Here is a 24,303-nt window from a genome sequence, read left to right as displayed (position 1 = left end):
GTTGGTTTCTCGAAACTCTGTGGTCATTATGACCCTCAGGGCTGGTTCTTTGTGATGCTCTGTGATTTGACATTCACTCTGAGATCCCATCTCTCAGATGCATTGACATTTTAGACAAACAGCCATTCCACACAGGAGGACTGTTTAATCTAATACTCCAAAATGGCAAACAACTGAGCTCCTTTTTGTTCCAAACACTGCTGCCATTCAGGTCTTAACGTCAATCGCTGGAGTAATAGGGCTGTCTTTTGTTTCTTCTTTTCATGTATAAATATTATAAATTGTGTTATCGCAGGAGAGACATACTGTATCTAATCATGATCAATTAAGAGTGGGATCAACTGTAACGATCGTTGTCCTCCTCGGATGAGGAATAGGAAGGATCAGACCAAAACGCAGCGTGGTAAGTGTCCATGTTAATTTTAATAAATAAACTCTACACTGCAATAACCAAAGAACAACAAAGATAGAGCGTGAACGAAATGAAACAGTTCTGTAAAGTGAAGACACACAAAACAGAACAAATACCCATAAACACAGGTGGGAACAGGCTACCTAAGTATGGTTCTCAATCAGAGAGAGACAACGATATAGACAGCTGCCTCTGATTGGGAACCATACCAGGCCAAACACAGAAATACAAAACATAGAATTCCCACCCCAACTCACGCTCTGACCAAACCAAAAATAGAGACATAACAAAGGAACAAAGGTCAGGACGTGACATCAACATGCAAACTGTTTTGTGACAGACTTGGAAAGAAAACAGTTGAAGACAAAAATCCTCTCAGTTCACAAACAAACACCACTACAATATCTACTCTGAGGGAGGGATCAAGTCAAACAGCCACTGTGGCACACCCACCCCCACTGGATACCACATAGGCACAAGTAACTCATGCACTGCAAAAATGCATGCATTTATTAGAAAAGTCTCATTTAAAGATATTCTCCGGTACTTTTGCATACTTTTTAGCCAGTAGTTCTGAAAGTAGCACTTACAAACCAAAAGTGGTCCCCGAAAACTGCGTACTATGTCACATATGTGCAGATATGTGCACCACGTCATTGATCTCTCGCTCTCTCTGCTGTGTCCACTGAGACGTTGGGCCTGCCCTGCAACCTCATTGGATCCTGCTGGGAAAGCCTCTTGCTAGCTGTCACTCAAATGCGAGGGGATGAAGCTCATTAGCTAGAACTCACATTGCTAGGGGGCTGGCCCACGTGAGGGCAAATGTAGGGAAAATGGCATGGCACAGTTTCAAGAAGCTGTCGCTTTCAAACTTGGGATTTCATGGCTTTTTAAGGTAAGAGAGTAATTCCGCTCATAGATTATGCATATATATATACTACCCCCCACTGCGACCTGTACGCTCGCGTTGGCTGGCCCTCGCTTCATACTCGTCGCCAAATCCACTGGCTCCAGGTCATCTACAAGTCTTTGCTAGGTAAAGCCCTACCTTATCTGAGTTCACTGGTCACCATAGCAGCGCCCACCCAGCAGGTATATTTCACTGGTCAGGTCACTCCCAAAGCCAATTCCTCCTTTGTTCGCCTTTCCTTCCAGTTCTCTGCTGCCAATGACTGGAACGAACTGCAAAAATCCCTGAAGCTGTAGACTCACTGAAGCTGTAGACTCATGTCTCCCTCACTAACTTCAAGCACCAGCTTTACATTTACATAGCCCATCTGTAAATAACCTATCCAACTACCTCATTCCCATACTGTAATTTATTTATTTATTTTGCTCCTTTGCATCCCAGTATCTCTACTTGCACATTCATCTTCTGCACATCTATCACTCCAGTGTTTAATTGCTATTTTGTAATTACCTCTCAACTATGGCCTATTTTATTGCCTTACCTCCCTTATCTTACCTCATTTGCATACACTGTATATATACTTTTCTACTATATTGTTGACTGTATGTTTGTTTAATCCATGTGTAACTCTGTGTTGTTGTATGTGTCGAACTGCTTTGCTTTATCTTGGCCAGGTCTCAGTTGTAAATGAGAACTTGTTCTCAACTAGCCTACCTGGTCAAATAAAGGTGAAATAAAAAATACATATAAACTACACATTGACACATCCAGCCCAAAGCAGAAGGTTTAAAAAATACTTTCTTAGTTGCCAAAATACCAGAACCCGACTGGGCAAATACTGGTTGAATCAACATTGTTTCCACATAATCTCAACCCAAAAAAATCTGTGAAAACATATGTATCACTGTGGAAAACTGATTGGATTAGCGAAAAGTCTTCAATTTAAGGGCATTTCGTCTTTTGACACCTAACTTTTTCCCCCGTTGAATTCACATTAGTTGTAAATGAAAACTAGACGTTGAACTGACGTCTGAATCCAGTGTGGCATGTCTTTAACATTGCCTGATTCACCACATTACTTCAAATGCACTTCCAATTGCGGCAGTAACAATATCGCTTCCATAGAATTCCAGCCAAGGTCTTTTTAGTATCTTTGGCAAAGCAACATTAACATTTAAAATAAAAACCGTAGCTAAAAGTATCTCCACCGTATGCTTTTCTCTGTGTCTGTGCATTTGGCCTCCACCGTTCTCATTCCCTAATGGAGGATGGAAGACTAAATACTCAGAAATCAGCCAGAGCTGAACACATTCCCACTCCTAGATTGCCACACAGCCTAATAAGGCAAAATCAGCTGTGATATCTGGTGAAAAATCCTGCTCCAGAACCTTGCTGCTTGCTGGAATAAGTTGACTTTGAACACCCCACACATTCTTATCGGATTACAAGCGTGCAAACACCATGGATGGGATTCCTCCAACAGTAAACTATAGAATAATTAAATAAAAACAGACACAATTTTACTAATCTAAATGCAATATGCAGTACATGAGTAATACATATCTGTGAGGAGAGGGAAATTGGAGGGAAATTGGACAAAAATGGGATTGTAAAAAATAAGACTCTCCTTCTCCAATCGCGCATCATCAGGCAAATTGTGTTTACAGTGTGGAATCCCAAAATAAATGTATAAAGTGATAAAAACAAATGTAGCTAGTGCAAGAAATGTTATAGATAACAGAATAAGTAACATATCATTTTTAAATGTTTTCAGGAAAAGCTGATTCAAAGTGGCTGTGGCAAATTTCAAAACTCTTCATTGAAGGACTCACATGCTGACCAGACCGTCGCAAAATACATTTAGAAATCCATGTTATTCAATTATTGCACCCACACTGCTCGTGCGCACCAACGAGCATCTGCAACGCCATGGGCTAAAATAGAAGTAATTCCTATTTCTGATGCATATCGCGCTGAAAGTCCTACCTCTTCCATCTCCTCATTGGTTTATAGAAGCAGGTACCCACGTGCCATCTCCTTATTGGTTATATCCACGTGGGTGATTGAAAGACGAACTTTGTTGCCGGTTGTCGTGGTAATACAATGAAAGTTTAGATGCGATCACCATATAAATTCAAAGATGAAAAAGCCTGGAAGGAGGAGAGATGACTAGAAATGATTTGGTTGACCATTTTATGTGTGGATTCATTGTCGGAGTAGAGGACCTTGTGCATTTCAGGTAAAATAATAACTCAATGTTTATATCCCAGGACAAATTAGCTAGCAACAGCAAGCTGGCTAAATAGGACAAATTAACATTAGCTAGCAAGTGCAAGCTAACTAGCTAATTTGCCATACATGTTTAATGCTTTTCGACCTGTCCCCAAATTAATGTCATTGGTTCAGAGTTTGTTTTGATATTTTAACCTGCGTGTCGTGATCGCGTTTGGTGTAGGGGGACAAAATAAATTTATGCATGATGGTGCATCCGTGCAGCCGGTTTGGGTTCCGTGTCGGGGAGGATACACTTAAGGTTCCACGCCAAAAGGAGGCTATCGAGGAGGGAAGAGGACGGAGGACAAACGTTTTCCCAAAAGAAAAAAGGTCTGTGAACTTGACTTCCGAGATATTTCTTGTACTCTGGATACCATGATTAAGTTGCATATAGTTTGGAGTGCTCTATTCACCTTGGCCATTTGTCACAAATGCAATATATTTCCCCTACATCCTCATCGAGCTAAAGGCTAGCGCTGCCGCGTTCAAGGAGCGGGACACTAATCCGGACGCTTATAAGAAATCCCGCTATGCCCTCAGACAAACCATCAAACAGGCAAAGCGTCAATACAGGACTAAGATTGAATCCTACTACACCGGCTCTGACGCTCATCGGATGTGGCAGGGCCTGAGAAATATTACAGACTATAAAGGGATACCCAGCTGCGAGCTGCCCAGTGACGTGAGCCTACCAGACAAACTAAATGCCTTTTATGCGCGCTTTGAGGCAAGCAACACACTCTCACACTCTCTGCATGGCCAAGCACAACTCCAACACCATCATTATTAAGTTTGCTGACAAAACAACAGTGCTCCGTAGACCTAATCACCGACATTGATGAGACAGCTTACAGGGAGGAGGTCAGAGACCTGGCAGTGTGGTGCCAGGACAACAACCTCTCCCTCAATGTGAGCAAGACAAAGGAGCAAATCGTGGATTATAGGAAAAGGAGGGCCAAACAGGCCCCCATTAACATCACCAATGAACTATCATGGTCCAAACACACCAAGACAGATGTGAAGGTGGGCACGACAATACCTATTCCCCCTCAGGAGACAAAAAAAAATTTGTCATGGGTCCCCGGATTCTCAAAGTTATACAGCTGCACCATCGAGAGCATCCTGACCTGTTACATCACCGCCTGGTATGGAAACTGCTCGGCCTCTGACTGTAAGGCGCTACAGAGGATAGTGCGTATGGCCCAGTACATCACTGGGACCAAGCTTCCTGCCATCCAGGACCTATATACTAGGCAGTGTCAGAGGAAGGCCCCAAAAATTGTCAAAGATTCCCCCATGTCATAGACTGTTTTCTCTGCTATTGCATGGCAAGCGGTACCGGAGTGCCAAGTCTAGGGCCAAAATGCTCCTTAACAGCTTCTACCCCCAAACCATAAGACTGCTAAAAATTAATCAAATGGCCACCCGGACTATTTACATTGACACTGCTGCTACTCGCTGCTTATTATCTATGCATTGTCACTTTACAAATGACCTTGATTAACCTGTATCCCCACACATTGACTCAGTACTGTATATAGCCTCATTATTGTTATGTCATTTTCTTGTGTTACTTTTTGATATATATTTTTTAACTTAAGTTTATTTAGTATATTGCTTATTTAGCAAGTAACTCTATTTCTTGAACTGCATTCACGGTAAGGTCTACACTTATTGCATTCGGCACATATGACAAAAAAACATTTGATTTGATATAGTTCCGGTGAAGGGAAATCTTAACGCTACAGCATACAATTACATTCTAGACGATTCTGTGCTTCCAACTTTGTGGTTGAAGTTTGGGGGAAGGCCCTTTCCTGTTCTAGCATGACAATGCCCCCATGCACAACGCGAGGTCCATACAGAAATTGTTTGCCGAGATCGGTGTGGAAGAGTTTGACTGGCCTGCAACAGAGCCCTGACCTCAACCCCATCGAACACCTTTGGGATGAATTAGAACACTGACTGTGAGTCAGGCCTAATCACCCAACATCAGTGCTCGACTATTTCTCTACACTCGCAATAACATCTGCTAACCATTTGTATTTGACCAATAAAATAACATTTGATTTGATTTGACCTCACTAATGCTCTTGTGACTGAATGGAAGCAAGTCCCCGCAGCAATGTTCCAACATCTAGTGGAAAGCCTTCACAGAAAAGTGGAGGCTGTCATAACAGCAAAGGGAAGAACAATTCCATATTAATGCCCCTGATTGTGGAATGAGATGTCTACATACTTTTGGTCATGTAGTGTAGTTGTTCACAAACTCAGCTGTTAGATACAGAGATCAGCAGAGACATGTAGACTAATTAGATTGTGTTGAGACAACATGCTACTTTGTAGAGAGAGAGAGAGGAAGACAGAGTTGGTGTTAGTTACAGGGACATTGGATAATTATGTAGTGAGTCAGAGTAGTGTTAGTCAGCATGGGGTCACTGAACTTCACCACACCCTGCTGCTGACTCCCAGGAAATCTATGGGACTTTTCCCTCAAGGCCCAGAATAGCAACTGCGTAACTGAATAGAAAAGAGATGTTCAAATACAGTCCATAGGTCACATCAATAGATGTGTGTAGTCGACGAAGATCAAGGAACCGACCCAATAACGTACGGTTGCTGTTCATGACCCCGGTTCTATGACAATATGAGTGAGGTCACTCACTATGGGTTAAGCCTTCAATGGATGTGGTCAATAAGGAACTCCTATCATACAATGTGTGTCGTAGACAGACCTCACACATATAAATCATAGAACTAGGATTACGTTAAGTAAACCATTTCAAATAATCATTTGGTCACTCAGTATGGGATATGGCAAACTGAAGTAGCATCGGTATACTCTCCAAAACCAGCTCATCAACCCTCAGAGGCCCCAAAACTAAGCAACGTACTTGCCAAAGAGGGTGCAGTGAAGTCCAGTCGGTAGAACCTCATGAAGGTATGGACGGTGCCCCAACATGCTAAATTGCAGATGTCTTGCACAGAGATGCCTTTGAACAGTGCCCACGACGCACCCATACCTGAATGAGCCCTTAGGGATGATACACCCTTGCTTTTATAAGCATTTATAATAGCATCCGCTATTAAGTCAAATTGTATTGGAATTAAGAAATATATAAATATTAGGACGAGCAATGTCGGAGTGGCATTGACTAAAATACAGTAGAATACAATATGTACATATGAAATGAGAAAAACAGCATGCAAACATTATTAAAGTGACCAGTGATCCCATGTCTATGTACATATGCCAACAGCCTCTAAGGCGCAGGGTTGAGTAACCGGGTTGTAATTAACAATCTGATGGCCTTGAGATAGAAGAAGTTTTTCAGTCTCTTGGTCCCAGCTTTGATGCACCTGTACTGACCTCACCTTCTGGGTGATAGCAGAGTGAGCAGGCTGTGGCTCGGGTGGTTGATGTCCTTGATGATCTTTTTGGCCTTCCTGTGACATCGGGTACTGTAGGTGTGCTGAAGGGCAGGCAATGTTAAGACCGCACCACCCTCTGAAGAGCCCTGTGTTTGCGGGCAGTGCAGTTGCCGTACCAGGCAGTGATAGTAGTGGAGGTGTTGTTTCCTACCTTCACCACCTGGGGGCGGCCTGTCAGGAAGTCCAGGACCCAGTTGCACAGGGTGGGGTTCAGACCCTGGGCCCAGAGCATAATGATGAGCTTGGAGGGTACTATGGTGTAGAAAGGCTGAGCTATAGTCAATGAACACCATTTGCACATAGGTATTCCTCTTGTCCAGATGGATGGGGCAGTGCGATGGCGATTACATCATCTGTGGATCTATTGGGGTGGTATGCAAATTGAAGTAGGTCTAGGGTGTCAGGTAAGGTAGAGGTGATATGATCCTTAACTAGCCTCTCAAAGCACTTCATGATGACAGAAGTGAATGCTACGGGGTGATAGTCATTTACTTCAGTTACCTTTGCTTTCTTGGTTACAGGAACAATGGTGGACATCTTGAAGCAAGTGGGGACAGCAGACTAGGATAAGGAGAGATTGAATTTGTCTGTAAACACTCTAGCCAGATGGTCTGCGCATGCTCAGGGGACACGGCCATCTGGGCCGGCCACCTTGCGAGAGTTAACATGCTTAAATGTCTTACTTTGGAACTATCACGGCGAAGGACCCCACAGTCCTTGGGAGCAGGGGTGTCGGTGGCACTGTGTTATCCTCAAAGTGGGCGAAGAAGGTGTTTAGCTTGTCCGGAGCAAGATGTCAGTGTCCACTCATGTCTGGGCCATTGAATTGTGACTGAGCCGTTGAATTGAGACTTCGTCTCTGTCCTGACAGTCTGCCTGTTCGATTGCCTTATGGAGGGAATCACTACACTGTTGGTATTCAACCATATTCCCATGCTGTGGTTAATTGCGGTGGTCCATGCTTTCAGTTTTGTTCGAATGCTGCCATCTATCCAAGGTTTTTGGTTTGGGTAGGTTTTAATAGTCACAATGGGAACAACATCCCCTGCACAATTCCTGATGAACTCAGTCACTGTGTCCAATGTGATGAACGCTGGTGAGAAATGGGCCTCACTGTGTGGGAGAGTGCCCAAGAGTTAAAGAGCTAGTCGCTTTTCTCAGGGCTCTCGTCGTAAAGCCTTTACTGGACACCAGTGGAGGCTGGTGGGAGGGGCTATAGGAGGACAGGCTCATTGTAATGGTTAGAATGTAGTAACTGGAACGATATCAAACACATCAAACATATGAAAACCACATGTTTGACTCCGTTCCTTTATTCCATTCCAGCCATTACAAAGAGCTCATCCTCCTATAGCTCCTCCCACGAGCCTCCACTGCTGGATGCAAACAGCGGAGCCGCTCTTCCTCCAGAGAGGAAAATGGCGCAGGGTGAAATACTGATAGCTCCAAAGTAAGGCAATGATAAGCTCTACTAACGTTAGGCACAAAAGAGGGGTTAGGTTTCTATCCCCGTGGGAAAACCCAGGCAAGAGGGGTGAACTGACAGTGTGTGCAGATCTACCGCTTGCTTTGCGGATTTAATGACTAAAAGTAAGACAGTTTTGAATGAGAGAAGTCTCATATCTGCACTTTCCAGTGTCTCGTCTCAAACAACGACTGAGACATAGCCTCAAGTACAACAGATAGGTCCCAAGTTGGGACGAGCTGTTTGGACAACAGACGTAAGTAATGTGCACCCTTCATAAAACGACAGATAAGGGGATGATTTCCCACTGTGTTGTTGTTGAAGTATACAGTATATGGCAGAGATGGATGCCAGATAGACTTTAACAGTGGAGTAAACCTTCTCCCTGTCCAGAAGCCCCTCCCGTAAGCAAAGTACCTCTGAAACAGAACACTGAAAGGGAATGGCCAGTTCCTGCTCTTAAACACACGCAACTTGATATCATACAGTGAACGCATAGAAGGGGCCCAAGTGCTTTGAATAATTTCAACAAACCTAAGCAGTAGGCCTGTTGCATTAAGATTCATCCTCTCATGGGACAGGCCCGAGTACCAGGGTGTCTAGATGAGGATGGAAAATCTCCCCGTGTAAAATAATCTCTACTTAACCACAGCCGTCCTGGCCATCGGGGGGCTACCGGGATAAGAGACAACCTCTGTTCCCTAACTCTGGCTAGAGGGGGAAGGTAAAGACTGAGAGGGGGAAACATGTAAAGCTGTCCCCTTGGCCATGGGTACGCTAGCGCATCCACCCCCATTGGCACATTGTCATTTTCCATTGAAAATAACAACTGGCAGTGCGCGTTTCCACGCGATGTGAAGAGAACTAGGGACAGCCGTCCTTACAAGTATTTCTCCCATATTTGGGCCACTACAAAGGGCTGAAGCTTCCAATATACAGAAGCACTGTAAGCAACTCAAGGTAGTTTATGTGAGTAACACGGAGTTGTGGAGGCCACAATCCATTCACTGCTCTGCCCTGTGATAGATGCGTCTGTCGTCACACCCTTTCCTTGCAGACACTACCCCTAGAGGAGTGCCTTTGACTAAGATCTAGGGATCCCTCCAGTGGCGAAACTCATGGTAGGGATGCTTTTATCTTGTGATGGAGGTGACGAAGATAACACAGACATACGAACAGGACCCATTGCGGTATTGTTCCACTCCAGCGGGACTATTGATATGGTGGAGGCCATCAAACCCAATAAACGGAGACACGTTTTTGAGCGTGACCGTATGCCCAAGTCTGAACATGGAGATGCCCTGGCAAAACGCAGTGACTCGCCTTTCCAATAGGGTGGCCTAGAACAAATTATAATTTATTCTTCCTGCAAGATATTCTATGATCTGTGTGGGCACCAAACAGCTCTTATCTGATTGATCGTGAAATCTAGCTCTGTGAGGGTTGTAAGGATAGCTGTATTTCTCACTGCTTGCTGCTGTGTCTGGGTACAGAGCAGGTAACCGTCTATGTAGGCAGAGATTCTGAGCCCCCTGGACCTCAGAGGGGTCAGTGCCACATCCACACATTTGCTGAAAGTCAGTGGGGCTAGTGAAAGGCTGATACTCATAGGGCTGGACCTGAAAGGCGAACCTGAGAAATCTCCTGTGTGCTGGCAAAATGTTGATTTGAAAATAGGCATCCTGCAGATCAACTGTAGTGAACCCTTCACTTTGACAAATGGAGCAAAACAGCACGTTGTGCATAAGCATACAGAACGTGAGCTTTTTAAAATAGCTGCTGAGGACCCGTAGGTCCTTTTGTTAACCAAAATGTAACGAGTGTAGAAGCCTAGTTGGCTTTCATCTGCTGGTATTACTCTGATAGCCCTTTAGGTGAAAAGAGAGGAGATTTCCTGCTCTAGTATTTGAGCCGAGTTGCGCTCGCTACTGACAACACTATTCTGATAAAAACAGGTGGTCTTCTGTCAAACTTAACCCTTGGTAACCATGGGCAAGACTGCATATTTGCACCAGTTCTCCACACTTGTGGCAAAATGGCTACGGACCGTAGCGCCCCTCTGGTGGCATTATAGGGATTCACCTTTTGGTTATACTCATGTTCTGTGCCCTTGGCAAGAATCTTGTGTGCAACAGTGGTATTTGTTTATTGAAAAGGCAGTGTTTGTGCACGGAACAGGTACAGTGCTTTGTGGCAACTGCTCCCCCGTGCTTAATTTGTAAATTGGGAGGTGCCGGAACAAAAAGTGAGTACGAGAGGGGGGTGACCTGAGGAGTTCTCTGAGGTACCAGAATGCACGAAGAAAATGAAACCTTTAAAATAAAGCATTGCATGCATATAATCACATTTGCATAGTGGCATAGAGCAGTGGAGTAGAGGCACTTATGGAAGTTGTACACACATTTTTAGTAGCCTGGGGTCTGGGAAACGTGGCCTTTTCTAAACGCATTTCATGCAATTGTACAGGATTTTACATGACTGGAGACTTTGGGAGGATCTAATTTTGGAGCTAAGATAGGCGATTAGCATGAGGTTGTAAGTAACAAGAAAACTTCCCAGGACATAGACATATCTGATATTGGCAGAAAGCTTAAATTCTTGTTAATCTAACTGCACTGTCCAATTTACAGTAGCTATTACTGGGAAATAATACCATGCTATGAGTGTGCACAATTTTGAACATGAAATGTTATTAATAAACAAATTAGGCACATTTGGGCAGTCTTGATACAAACAGAAATGCAATGGTTCATTAGATCAGTCTAAAACCTTGCACATACACTCCTGCCATCTAGTGGCCAAAATCTAAATTGCACCTGGGCTGGAATAATACATTTTGGCCTTTCTCTTGCATTTCAAAGATGGTACGAAAAAATTACAAAAGAACAGTTGTTTTTTTCTTTGTATTATCTTTTACCAGATCTATTGTGTTATATTATCCTACATTTCCACAAACTTCAAAGTGTTTCCTTTCAAATGGTACCAAGAATATGCATATCCTTGCTTCATGGCCTGAGCTACAGGCAGTTAGATTTGGGTATATCATTTTAGACAAAAATTGAAAATCCTAAAGAGGTTTTAATACAGCAGAAATAATCGAAATGACAGGCTACTTTGACACTGACAAACTGAGAATCTGAGATCAACAAAAACGACCCTGTCTTGAATCCATCATTAGCCTATGCCTAGGTGTGTGGAGACGCATATTGTAAACTACAATATGAGGAGGAAATTGTAGTCCTAAACATGCCTTTCAGTTTCAATGACTCACCCAATGATGCACGGCTTACTCGCTGGTGATGGCCGATGCGCTCGTGCCAAAAGGCAATCTCTCTCTCGCTTTACTTTGTAAAACAATATTTGGAATTTGATATAATATTTTGGCAGCCTCTACAGACAGATTTGTCTTGTCATTTCAGCAGGAGCCATTTACTTTCCAAACTGTTTTTTTCCCACGATTGTCTTTGAAATATTGCCAAAGGCCTGTCTTGTCTGCATGCTGTTCACTGACAGATTTGCCGTGCATTCCCAACTGTAAACTGAGCCTTGTTATTGGGCTACACACAATCCATAGCTAGGCACATGTTTTAAAGAAGCTATTGATAGTCGGTGGTTATATAATAAGCCTTCTCGTGGTGCAGTAGGGTATTCTGAATTATTGAATTTCTTTCTGAACAGACAACAGTAATTCTATAACTTTAGTAAATGTATTTCAATTTGTCAGGGGTGCTCTGCTCCTTCGCGCGTATATGCTTGTATAAGGAAATAAATGAAGAAGTGATATATATGAGATGTGAGATATATAAAGTGAATCTCATTCTAGTTCTGTGAGAGATACCGGGCACACTTCTTACAAAGCCACAGCCACACATTGGTCTCAAACAGCGGTTACAATCTTGCGCAAACCAATTAATCAGGAGGCAACTCCAATGAACATGTTTTTATTCAAATTGTTTATTGCTAAATAATGTTACATAATGTACTGGATCCGGCTAAATAGGTTCCGGAACAAAACAGTCCAAAACGGAGAAGTAGCGGATCCCGAAGAGAGTATTCAGAAGTATTTTGACCTCATAAGGAAGAACCAAGTGAGGTGTGATGGAGCAACAGCGCGTTAGAAAGGAGTGGGGTCCCCCCTATTGGCTGTTGCTCCTGTCTGTCTGTTGCTCCTGTCTATCATGAAATTAGTTCCTTATTGACCACGCCCAATGAAGGCGCTACCCATTCTGAATAACCGAGCAATTATTTGAAATAGAACTTACAACAAAGCCATGACTATATTAGCTTTCATCTTCGCCGGTAACTTACAGGGAAACTTTTAATATATTAACTCTAATCTGGAAGCCCAAAAAATAATTGTTATTACAAGAAAGTGTTTCACAACAGGATTTCTCTCACCAGCTGTGTTTTTGAGTCAAGTGTTGCATCAGGATGATCTTGTGAAAAATGAGTTGGCACTCTATGTTTATCTATGCATTGTCACCCAGACCTCTCCTCCTCCTGTCTGTGGTAGGAGGTTTTCTGTGACTGGGTCCAGCTCTAATCTCCTCCACTGCATTGTTATCCCAGGAAGTATGGTTGTCAGGACAGCCACAAATGACACCTTATGAGTTGTAGAACCTCTGCTACCAACAGTATCCACCACAACAGGCAGCCTGCCAGAGCCCCGCCTGAGTAGAGGGAGTGTCTAAGGCCAGGTGAAGTAACAATAGCTAAACTTTCCCTTATATTGTCCTCATACCAAACATCAGGGAAATATGTTTCAGCTTGAAAGAGAATGGGCGGAACTCAACAATTGGTACAGTGATACAAACATTTGACGTTATGTGACATAAATCCATCATAATGAGGTGTATTACCAAAAGTACAGTACAAGGTAGTAGCATAGCGTCAGTATAGTGAATTGGTGTGCAAAGTCACTTTATGGATAACTCGATTTGACCCTTAAAAAAGTGCACACAACTAACCAACCTAGTGACATATTGATTGTATTTCTATGACTGACCTCTTCCATTGGTTTCTGTGTGCAGGGCTGTGCTGAGCAGAAAGAGCAGGTTAATCATTGGCTCCATAATGTTGTTCCCAGCCATGAGAAGTCCTGCTCAGTGTTAGACTATTAAGGACACAGACCAACCAAAACACAGACATGTTTGCTTAAGGTGGTGATTTTGTTTGTAGTGCTATACAGGTCCTAAAAACGTCCGGCCTTTCCTTAATATCAGGCCGCATAACATCATCTCTATCCTTTAATGGAGATGCTTCATTTTTGGGGGGAAACAACACTCATGTCTACTACACTCCTACTCTCCAGATGAGTGGGAGGCAGGTAATGCCTTATCACATAATCTCACACAATGTAGTAAATTCCAGGGGATAAATTACGTAAGAAAGCAATAAACCTGAAATGATCATTAGTATGTTTTTACTTGAACAGGATGTTGGAAGATTATCACAAACAATCTGATCTTTTTCAAAAACCTGAGGGGTGACTCATCATCAGGTTGTTATTATAAAGATGTTCTCTAAAGGTTAATCACACACTACTGCCTTGTCTCCAGACTGCAACTTGGCACATGTGAACACATTGCCATTAGACCATACAAGGACCTGGACCCGTCCTGTTTATTACATGCGCTTATTGAGGGATACACACATTTATCAGAAAGAAACTATTCTGCCTCCTTGTATGGTGCTCCCTCCTCTCAGCCTGCTGCTTGGGGGAGCCAGGGCTTCCGTGTCACTTGTCAATAGAGACACTATACAGCCTCACTTTGAGGGGTCCAATAATAATATGACTGCTGAACTAGAGAGGGATTGGACTAGAGAGGGATTGGAGATTTCAGGGAGGTTACTGTACTCATATTATATCCTTCCTGTTTGGCCCTGTCCGGGGGTGTCCTCGGATGGGGCCACAGTGTCTCCTGACCCCTCCTGTCTCAGCCTCCAGTATTTATGCTGCAGTAGTTTATGTGTCGGGGGGCTAGGGTCAGTTTGTTTATCTGGAGTACTTCTCCTGTCCTATTCGGTGTCCTGTGTGAATCTAAGTGTGTGTTCTCTAATTCTCTCCTTCTCTCTTTCTTTCTCTCTCTCGGAGGACCTGAGCCCTAGGACCATGCCCCAGGACTACCTGACATGATGACTCCTTGCTGTCCCCAGTCCACCTGGCCATGCTGCTGCTCCAGTTTCAACTGGCCTGGGCCCTAGGACCATGTCCCAGGACTACCTGACATGAGGACTCCTTGCTGTCCCCAGTCCACCTGGCCATGCTCCTGCTCCAGTTTCAACTGTTCTGCCTTACTATTATTCAACCATGCTGGTCATTTATGAACATTTGAACATCTTGGCCACGTTCTGTTATAATCTCCACCCGGCACAGCCAGAAGAGGACTGGCCACCCCACATATGCTCTCTCTAATTCTCTCTTTCTTTCTCTCTCTCGGAGGACCTGAGCCCTAGGACCGTGCCCCAGGACTACCTGACATGATGGCTCCTTGCTGTCCCCAGTCCACCTGACTGTGCTGCTGCTCCAGTTTCAACTGTTCTGCCTTATTATTATTTGACCATGCTGGTCATTTATGAACATTTGAACATCTTGGTCATGTTCTGTTATAATCTCTACCTGGCACAGCCAGAAGAGGACTGGCCACCCCACATAGCCCGGTTCCTCTCTAGGTTTCTTCCTAGGTTTTGGCCTTTCTAGGGAGTTTTTCCTAGCCACCGTGCTTTTACACCTGCATTGTTTGCTGTTTGGGGTTTTAGGCTGGGTTTCTGTACAGCACTTTGAGATATCAGCTGATGTACGAAGGGCTATATAAATAAATTTGATATGATTTGATTTGATTTGATATTAGAGCTCACGCAGTGCTATGCAAGATAGTTCAGCCCTTACACAACTACAAAAGAACAATCACAACCTTACACAGTGTAGGCAAATATGCCATCACAGGGCACACAAAAACACTCACACAGCCATATGGGTAGCTTTTTTGTATATATGCAAAGCAGAGTGAGTATAGGCTGTGGTGATGGAGCAAGAGATTTCAGGAGAGCTCAAAGAGGATCCGTGCAGGGTATAGAAATCCTCCTGACATCCACAATAAGCCCCAAGATGAAGGGTGAACATGTCTGGAGCCAGAAGGCCAAGGAGCCCTGTGTTAAGGGCATTACCCTTCTCTCATTCACACCCTCTGTGTTCCTGTAATGTGGCAGGGGTGCATCAGAGCTGCCCTCTCCTCCACTCATTCACAAACCACAACTAAGACTGTTTCTCTAGGACAGTTCACAGCACAGACCTCATCACTGAGGGTAGCAGAATAAAATAGCCTTCTTCTGTCAGAATGAGACAGCCGTAACTTCAGGTACACTATGCTGTACTGGATCTCGCTGTGTGACCATCCTCTCAGTTTGCTGAGTCTCTTTTAAAAAAACACTGACAAATTCCTGGGAAAGTCTGCTGCACTAATCCTGTGAAGCAAGCAAATAAGCCCAGAGCAGATAGGCAAACAGGCAGGTTACTCAACCCTTCAATAAAAACAGAGCAAAGCGGAACCTACCACAGCCCCATGATCACATAGTTAGTTATTGTGTAAAATATCTGGCTATGTTGACAAGTGTATCTAAAGTTATTTCATCCTACTTCTTCAGCATGGGAAAAGTTTAGGCTACTCACCTCTGATAAAGAATCCCAGGGAACACCACACCTCTCAAAGTTCTATCTTCTCCGTGATGCATGTAAGCCCAATATGTTGTGGGCAGTCCCACTCTACGACCTCACTCACTCACTGCCTCTCCCTCTCTCTCTCTCTCTCTCTATCTCTCGACTACCTCCTCCTGTGAAGGACTTCCCGGTTGACAGGCATTGCCGTGGCAACCCCTGGACCCTGTTCAAAAGGCACCCTCCTCTTGGCTTGTCAGCGCGGGCTTCTTCAATGAAGAGTGCTCATCGTAGTGATATTTCATACAGTGCAGGGTTAACCAAAGGGGAATGCAAATAGTTAATCACCTCCACCTCCCCAATACCCCACACTGCCCCTCTCTCTATCACCCACTCTCTCTTTCTCTCCCATGACTCCCTCTCTTTTGTGCTGCTGTTTGTGTCTTTTCTGGGGGCACATACAGGCCAGGTCTCTTTCCAGTTAAAGAGAGACGGGAGTGAAGAGGAGGGGAGAAAAATAACTCTCTCAGTCCAGGAGGGTTCTCTGAGGGTCCCCTGACATCATTAGTCTTTGAGGTGGTCAACCCCCATGGATCGCACTGACACTGGACCCACCACTTGACTCACTCACTCAGACACAGACAGACAGATAGACATACAGAGCTTGTCTTTCTCACATCCCCTGCCCTTCCCCAGATCATTTATATCCAGCTACAACAGCTTAGACTGAGGGGCACGATGACTAGAGAGAAACTATATGTGAGTGGAGGTGAATCCATTTGAATTTGCTTCAACCACTGACAGCTGATATACAGAATAATCCAGACATTATGTATTCAGATATCTAGATTGCCTTTCATATAATATGTAGCCCTTGGAGCATACAGACCATAGAACAAGTACATGAGAGAATACAGTAAACGGAACTACACAGTGTTAAACTACAAGCAGAGTGAAGCGCATGCTCTCAAATTCCTCAGTTGTTCTCGCTACCATACATGGCAAATTAGAACTAGGTTTTCCAGGTTGTCTGCAGTGTTTGCCAATGGAGAGAAACATGATACAAACCTGATGATTTACATGCTGACATAACTGTTTCTGTCTCATATGTCTCAGGTACTGAGTTAGCCTTTACATGTTTCACATTGCAGGTAGTACACTCACCTTTATTGCACTTTAACCTTTTAACCAGTCACACCAGCTAAAAAATAGACATTATTCTGTAAGCTGTGTGTGTGTGTGTGTGTGTGTGTGTGTGTGTGTGTGTGTGTGTGTGTGTGTGTGTGTGTGTGTGTGTGTGTGTGTGTGTGTGTGTGTGTGTGTGTGTGTGTGTGTGTGTGTGTGTGTGTGTGTGTGTGTGTGTGTGTGTGTGTGTGTGTGTGTGTGTGTGTGTGTGCAAGCCCCATGCCTCGGAGAGTTTCAGGATGGAATCGAAGGAGTCAGCTCTCTTTGAATAATTCAGCGGTCTGGCTTGGGACAGTGAAACTCAGGCAAATACCAGGCAGCGTCCATTTACTGAGTCTGCACCGCTGCTCCAGAGATTGTTTTTGCCAAAGGAAAATGTTGTTTTTCACCCCTAGAAGAAGGAACGCTTCTGGATAGTTTGTGCTGTAGTGGAAGAGGCTATAGGGCCCAGTTAGACTAGTCAGGCCGGCACAGTCCCCCGCTGTGACCCAATCCTACACCCTGTCACTCTGTGGCTCAATGAGGTGCAAGAGGTGATTGCTGCTTTGGCCGAAGACCCAGCACCTCTCTCACAAACACACTCCCCCCTCCCTCTCTTCTTCTCTCCCATACACATTTCTCTTTCCATCACTGTCATTTTGTCTGTACCTCCCTCCAGTGATAAATATTATATTTGGAGGGATGGGAACTGTAGCCTGTTTTTTCCACTGTCCCGCCGAGTCCATAGTGTGGTATTTGTAACAGTGGTGGGATTCTAATGAATCAACCTTAGCAACTCTCAGCTCTGTGCCAGAGTAGTAAATCCCGCCTAGCAACTTTCAACTTTCAAACACATTCAAACCCTGTTCTGTCTCTGTGGTATGTTCCAATATGTTCCGTATGTTTCTATGAAGCAATCATACCCATTGCATGGGTCATTAAAATCCCATGCAACAACCAAAGACCGTACCAAGTGAGGGAATACATCATGACAGAAAGCTCTGTTAAATAACAGTCAACTACCTAACTTGATGATGGCTAACGGCTGGGTACTTTTTCTACTGGTTGGGGAAAACATTTCCCAGTGAAGCACTAAACTATCTGAACATTCATCATGCATTTGGAAACAAACTGCCTATAAAACAAGGCATTTGGTTTCAATCAGGCATTCATATTTTAGAGAGATTTAATAACTAAGAGTTTAATGTAACTAAATATTGCTTAACACTGAAAGACATCCAATAAAGTGAAAGAACTGTCAGTTCATCTGTTTTCTTTCTTATGTGACCTTTGCCTACATCAGGGGGTTCCCAACCTAGGGGGCGGGACCTTCCTTGAGAAAAATGTAATAATAATCATCATCATAATAATTCACAAATGTGTATATACCGAGCTAAAACGATGTATAATTCCACAATGCTTTAGGCCAGAAACATGCCAGCAGCAAACCACCCTGCAAACCACTGCTGGCTTGCTTCTGAAGCTAAGCAGGGTTGGTCCTGGTCAGTCCCTGGATGGGAGACCAGATGCTGCTGGAAGTGGTGTTGAAGGGTCAGTGGAAGGCACTCTTTCCGCAGGTCTAAAAAGAATATCCCAGTACCCCAGAGCAGTGATTGGGGACATTGCCCTGTGTAGGGTGCTGTCTTTTGGATGGGATGTTAAATGGGTGTCCTGACTCTCTAAGTTCATTAAAGGTCCCATGGCACTTATCGTAAGAGTAGGGGTGTTAACCCTGGTGTCCTGGCGAAATTCCCAGTCTGACCCTAAAACCATCACAGTCACCTAATAATCCACAGTTCACAATTGGCTCATTCATCCCCCTCCTCTCCCCTGTAACTATTCCCCAGGTTGTTGCTGCAAATGAGAACGTGTTCTCAATCAACTTACCTGGTAAAATAATGGATAAATTACATTTTAAAAAGCTGTAAAATGCCAGAGAAAGACACAGCTCTGATGCACTTGGAAATATAATTTAAGAAGCGGAGCTATGACCTAAATTTGTGGAGTAAAATAAATGCTTTGACTCTTGGGACGTAATCTTATATAATGTGTGACTCTGTCACTATCAATTGATCTAATCACTTTCTATAAAAGAGAATATGTATAATTAAATTGAAGGTTCATATAAATTATTATAATAAAATATATTTGGTAGCAGAATATTATTTGGAGAAATTGGGACTGAACTTGAATTTCCTTATCCATTATTATTAAAATATGTTTGTTTTTTTTACCAGGCAAGTCAGTTAAGAATAAATTCTTATTTTCAATGACGGCCTAGGAACAGTGGGTTAACTGCCTGTTCAGGGCTGTTCAGAACGACAGATTTGTACCTTGTCAGCTCGGGGGTTTGAACTTGCAACCTTCCGGTTACTAGTCCAATGCTAACCACTACATAGAATTGCAGTAGAATTGCAGGAAATTAGCTATAAAACAACAACATTTTATAGGTCCCTCAAATTAAACCAAATCAAGTTTGTGGTGTTTTTAATATAGGCTAACTCAGTAAGCAATAATAAAAAGGCGGGCCTTGGGGAAAAAAGGCTCGGAACCCCTGGCCTACATGATCATCACCGTCACCCATACAGACAGATATACACAGTGACAGTGTTGTTAAAATGCCTTTCAGAAGGACACAACAGCACCATAGGGGTTGTTTGTTGCTTTGCATGTAAACAACACTCTGGTCAGCGGTCGGTGCATCCCACAACCGTATCAGCCATACAGACTGATGATGAAGCCAACCATTCCCATGCATTCCTCTGCCTATATTAGACTCTCCTCTGGGGGAATGCTTGTCTCCTCTGGTATGGGAGGTAAGCTATGATAAGAACCCTCTCTCTTTCAGCACCAGAGCTCACAGCCCTCATGCACACTGAGTATCAGAGTAGACAAATGGACACATGAAGATATGCATGTCGTGGTTGTTGACCCAAAGAGGAAATCCATTTGGAGCTCTCAAGGAGATACTTTATACTTCCAGTATAAAGAGCCCAGCTAAACAAAGACAACAGGGACCACAAACATAGAAGTGGACATTATGGTTTAAAATACAGATGTGAGATCTTAATTTGAGCCAGTTTGCTACAGCAGTAAGGTAATCCTGCAGCAACAGGAAATGTGAATTATTATGTGGATTATAATTAGTGGACATTTTTGTAAGGGTTGATACATTTTTCTCAGCAACAAAAGAGAGATCAAATGAAGATCCTAATGTACTTCTGTTCTTGTAAGCCCTTAGATGGGTTAAGATCCCTTTACGTTTGGTAATAAATGTATCATGACAAAACACTGATGTGTTGAATGAATGAACATGTTCATGTATACAGTATGTACAAATGAACATGCACAGTATAACCAGTGGAGCAGTACTGAAGTGGTTACATTCAGCATAGCTCTCAGCCCAAAACAACAGCCACAACATCAGAAACCTGTCTTTCCGTGGAGGAGGTCTGATTCCTATCTGCTCAACCAAAGACAGATAGCTCCTTCCTAAGACAATGTTAGAACCCTACGAGAACAATTCGGCTGCCACTCAACTGTTGCACAACAATGTTCAGAAAGAAAAGTAATTGACACGCATGGAGAACTAAAGATAAACACAGTTCCATTTCCCACAGTTCAAGTGTATAATCCGGTCATTACGCTCCTGATCTCTTCAGCCCTCTAGGTGATAGAGCCAGAGCAAGCGGGAGACTCTGACAACATGAACTGTTTGAGTTTTAGTCTTGGCGTGGAGCAGCAGAGACAGACAGAGAGAGTTGTACTTACAGATCAGTGCAGCGCAGGCCGAGTAGAGAGGTCTTCTTGGTATAGTACAGAGGGAGAGAGAAAGAGAAGGAGGGAGGGAGAAAACCACTGCTGCTGGCCAACAGGGTGTCTTTTATCTTCTGCGAGTGACTCAGCTTGTGTGTGTGTGTGTGTGTGTGTGTGTGTTTTGTGTGTGTGCAACACCCCTCACTCCACTCTACAGCTCATCAGGGACTCTGTAATAGTTTCCATCTGCAGCTGGAAATAATAGAAATTCCCATGCAGGCACAGCCTCAGTGGAACCGCACTTTTGTTTTTCATGAGCAGGAACAGAGGAGGCCATTTTCACATCAACCTAAATATACAGACTTGTGTTTGAGCTCAATCCAGTAGTAGTGTGGTGCTCCATTCAGAGTCCGAGGCCTATTTGAGAGAAAGATATTCAGATTTGCTTAACTAAACTGTAAAAAAGGCCCGTCCTTCCAGCCAATCAGGGTGCTTGAATTGACATTTGGACTTGGGCTCTGCCCACTCTAGTTTTTAGTCATCAACAGAAAAAGACACAAGTTTGGTTTGCAACCAAGCTTTAAGTGTTTATTCTAATAGGCACTTTATATTGTTGGGGGTTGTTTATGATTAATGCATGCTACTGAAACCTTGCTAGTGTTAGTTATCTTGTTACATATAACTTAATACCTGTGTAACTAATGCATGCCATCTCCTAAGTACAGAATTGGCAGTTAATAATTGCATGGTTGGATTTATCATTATGTGCATGTTACTATTACAGCAAAATATTGTGCTATATGGCAGTTTAGTAAGTAAATTCTGGAAGATTCTAAGCGGTATGGTGCGCATGCGCACTTGATTCATGGCCAACCAGATAATCAATCAATCAAATATATTTATAAAGCCCTTTTTACATCTGCAGATGCCACAAAGTGCTATACAGCTACTGTTCCTTCACTCTGCGGTCCAACACATCCCAAACCATCTCAATTGGGTTGAGGTCGGGTGATTGTGGAGGCCAGGTCATCTGTTGCAGCACTCCATCACTCTCCTTCTGTCACGCCTGCTCCCGCTCTCCCACTCTGGCGCTGGAGGGCGCCTGGCTGTCCTTCATAACACACACCTGCCACCATCATTACACGCAGCAGCGCGTAATATCCGTTGCCATTAAATGTTCACTCACTTTTGTGATTAACGGGTTTCTCTGTTGTCGAGGGCATTTGATTTTTGTATTGTGCCTTACCTGTATTTGGTGGACTTGCCCATTAAAAGTACACATCTCAGACATCTCTGCTCTCCTGCGCCTGAATCCTTCACCTACCTCCTAACGCAATATTGTCACAGCATACAGGTCGCAGTGGTGGGTGGTATATGGGGCTTTGGTGACAAAACGGATGGCACTGTGATAGACTGCATCTACTTTGCTGTGAGTAGAGTGTTGGAGGCTATTTTGTAAATGACAGCGCCAAAGTCGAGGATCAGTAGGATAGTCAGTTTTACGAGGGTATGTTTGGCAGCATGGGCGAAGGAGGCTTTGTTGCGAAATAGGAAGCCGATTCTAGATTTAATTTTGGATTGGAGATGTTTAATATGAGTCTGGAAGGAGAGTTTAGAGGCTAGCCAGACACCTAGGTATTTGTAGTTGTCCAAATATTCTAAGTTAGAACCGTCCAGAGTAGTGATGCTAGTCGGGGTGCGGGTGCGGCTAGCAATTAGTTGAAGAGCATGCATTTATTTTTACTAGTGTTTAACAGTAGTTGGAGACCACGGAATGAGTGTTGTACAGCATTGAAGCTCGATTGGAGGTTTGTTAACACAGTGTCTAAAGAAGGGCCAGATGTACACAGAACGGTGTCGTCTGCATAGAGGTGGATCAAGGAATCACCCTCAGCAAGAGCGACATCTAGAAAGAGAGAGTCTAAATGTCCAAGAGCGACATTTAGAAAGAGAGGGTCCAGATTGTCTAGCCCAGCTGATTTGTACGGGTCCAGGTTTTGCAGCTCTTTCAGAACATCTGCTATCTGGATTTGGGAGAAGGAGAAGCTGGGGAGGCTTGTGCAGGTAGCTGCAGAGCAGTTGGCCGGGGTTCGGGTAGCCAGGAGGAAAGCGTAGAGATATCGTGGATTTAGCGGTGGTGACAGTGTTTCCTAGCCTCAGTGCATTGAGCAGCTGTGAGGAGGTGCTCTTATTCTCCATGGACTTTACATTGTCCCAAAACATTTTGGAGTTAGAGCTACAGGATGCAAATTTCTGTTTGAAAACCTAGCCTTTGCTTTCCTAACTGATCGTGTGTATTGGTTCCTGACTTCCCTGTAAAGTTGCATATCGCGCCGACTATTCGATGCTAGTGCAGTCAGCCACAGGATGTTTTTGTGCTGGTCAAGGACAGTCAGGTCTGAAGTGAACCAAGGGCTATATCTATTCTTAGTTCTACATTTTTTGAAAGAGGCATGCTTATTTAAGATGGTGAGGAAAGCACTATTAAAGAACAACCAAGTGTCATCTACTGACGGGATGAGGGCAACATCCTTCCAGGATACCCGGGCCAGGTCGATTAGAAAGGTCAGCTCGCAGAAGTGTTTTAGGGGCCATTTGGCAGTGATGAGGGGTGGTCATTTCACCGCTAGCGGGTGCAGGCAATGAGGCAGTGATTGCTGAGAACCTGATTGAAACCAGCAGAGGTATATTTGGAGGGCAAGTTGGTCAAGATAATATCTAAAAGAGATTGAAATATATTGAAATATATACAAAGACAGACGAAAAAACAAACATTTACACAGGAGAACAACAAACAATGTCTACACTGATACACCTACCTTGTCACAACACAACTGATTGGCTCAAACTCATTAAAGAAGGAAATAAATTCCACAAATGAACTTTTAACAAGACACACCTGTTAATTGAAATGCATTCCACCTCATGAAGTTGGTTGAGAGAATGCCAAGAGTATGAAAAGCTGTCATGAAGGCAAAGGGTGGCTACTTTGAAGAATCTCAAATCTAAAATATATTTTGATTTCTCTAAAACTCTTTTGGTTACTACATGATTCCATATGTGTTATTTCATAGTTTTGATGTCTTCTACAATGTAGAAAATAGTACAAAATAAAGAAGAATCATGGAATGAGTAGGTATGTCCAAACATTTGACTGGTATTGGAGATCTAAATTAATTTAAAAATTCAAGATCCGTTGGCGGAACTCCAAGAGCAAACTTGCAATGTAATCGAGG

General features: G+C 43.5%; 1 protein-coding gene across 8 annotated transcripts in view; it reads right to left on the bottom strand.

Annotated features, from left to right (window-relative positions):
* Window positions 1-21,208, bottom strand: part of LOC124034320 (vinexin-like) — a 53,321-nt gene extending 32,113 nt beyond the window's left edge. For 2 of the 8 annotated variants that reach the window (XR_006838553.1, XM_046347341.1), the window contains exons 1-2: window positions 16,163-16,328; window positions 13,499-13,606 (exon numbers count right to left, since the gene is read on the bottom strand). Coding sequence is in view for 3 of the 8 variants with exons in the window: in XM_046347341.1 (XP_046203297.1) it covers window positions 13,499-13,507 (9 nt within the window). In the remaining 5 variants the exon portion in view is untranslated. Of the gene's footprint in view, window positions 1-12,891; window positions 13,053-13,498; window positions 13,607-16,162; window positions 16,329-21,082 lie in introns of those variants that run through there. The other 6 variants (XR_006838552.1, XM_046347345.1, XM_046347340.1 and 3 more) reach the window with 6 other exon arrangements.
* Between the last annotated feature and the right edge of the window lie 3,095 nt (window positions 21,209-24,303).

This window comes from Oncorhynchus gorbuscha, linkage group LG04 (genome assembly GCF_021184085.1).
Source record: "Oncorhynchus gorbuscha isolate QuinsamMale2020 ecotype Even-year linkage group LG04, OgorEven_v1.0, whole genome shotgun sequence".
Classification (NCBI taxonomy): Eukaryota; Metazoa; Chordata; class Actinopteri; order Salmoniformes; family Salmonidae; genus Oncorhynchus; species Oncorhynchus gorbuscha.
This window is presented reverse-complemented; position numbering and strand designations above follow the sequence as displayed.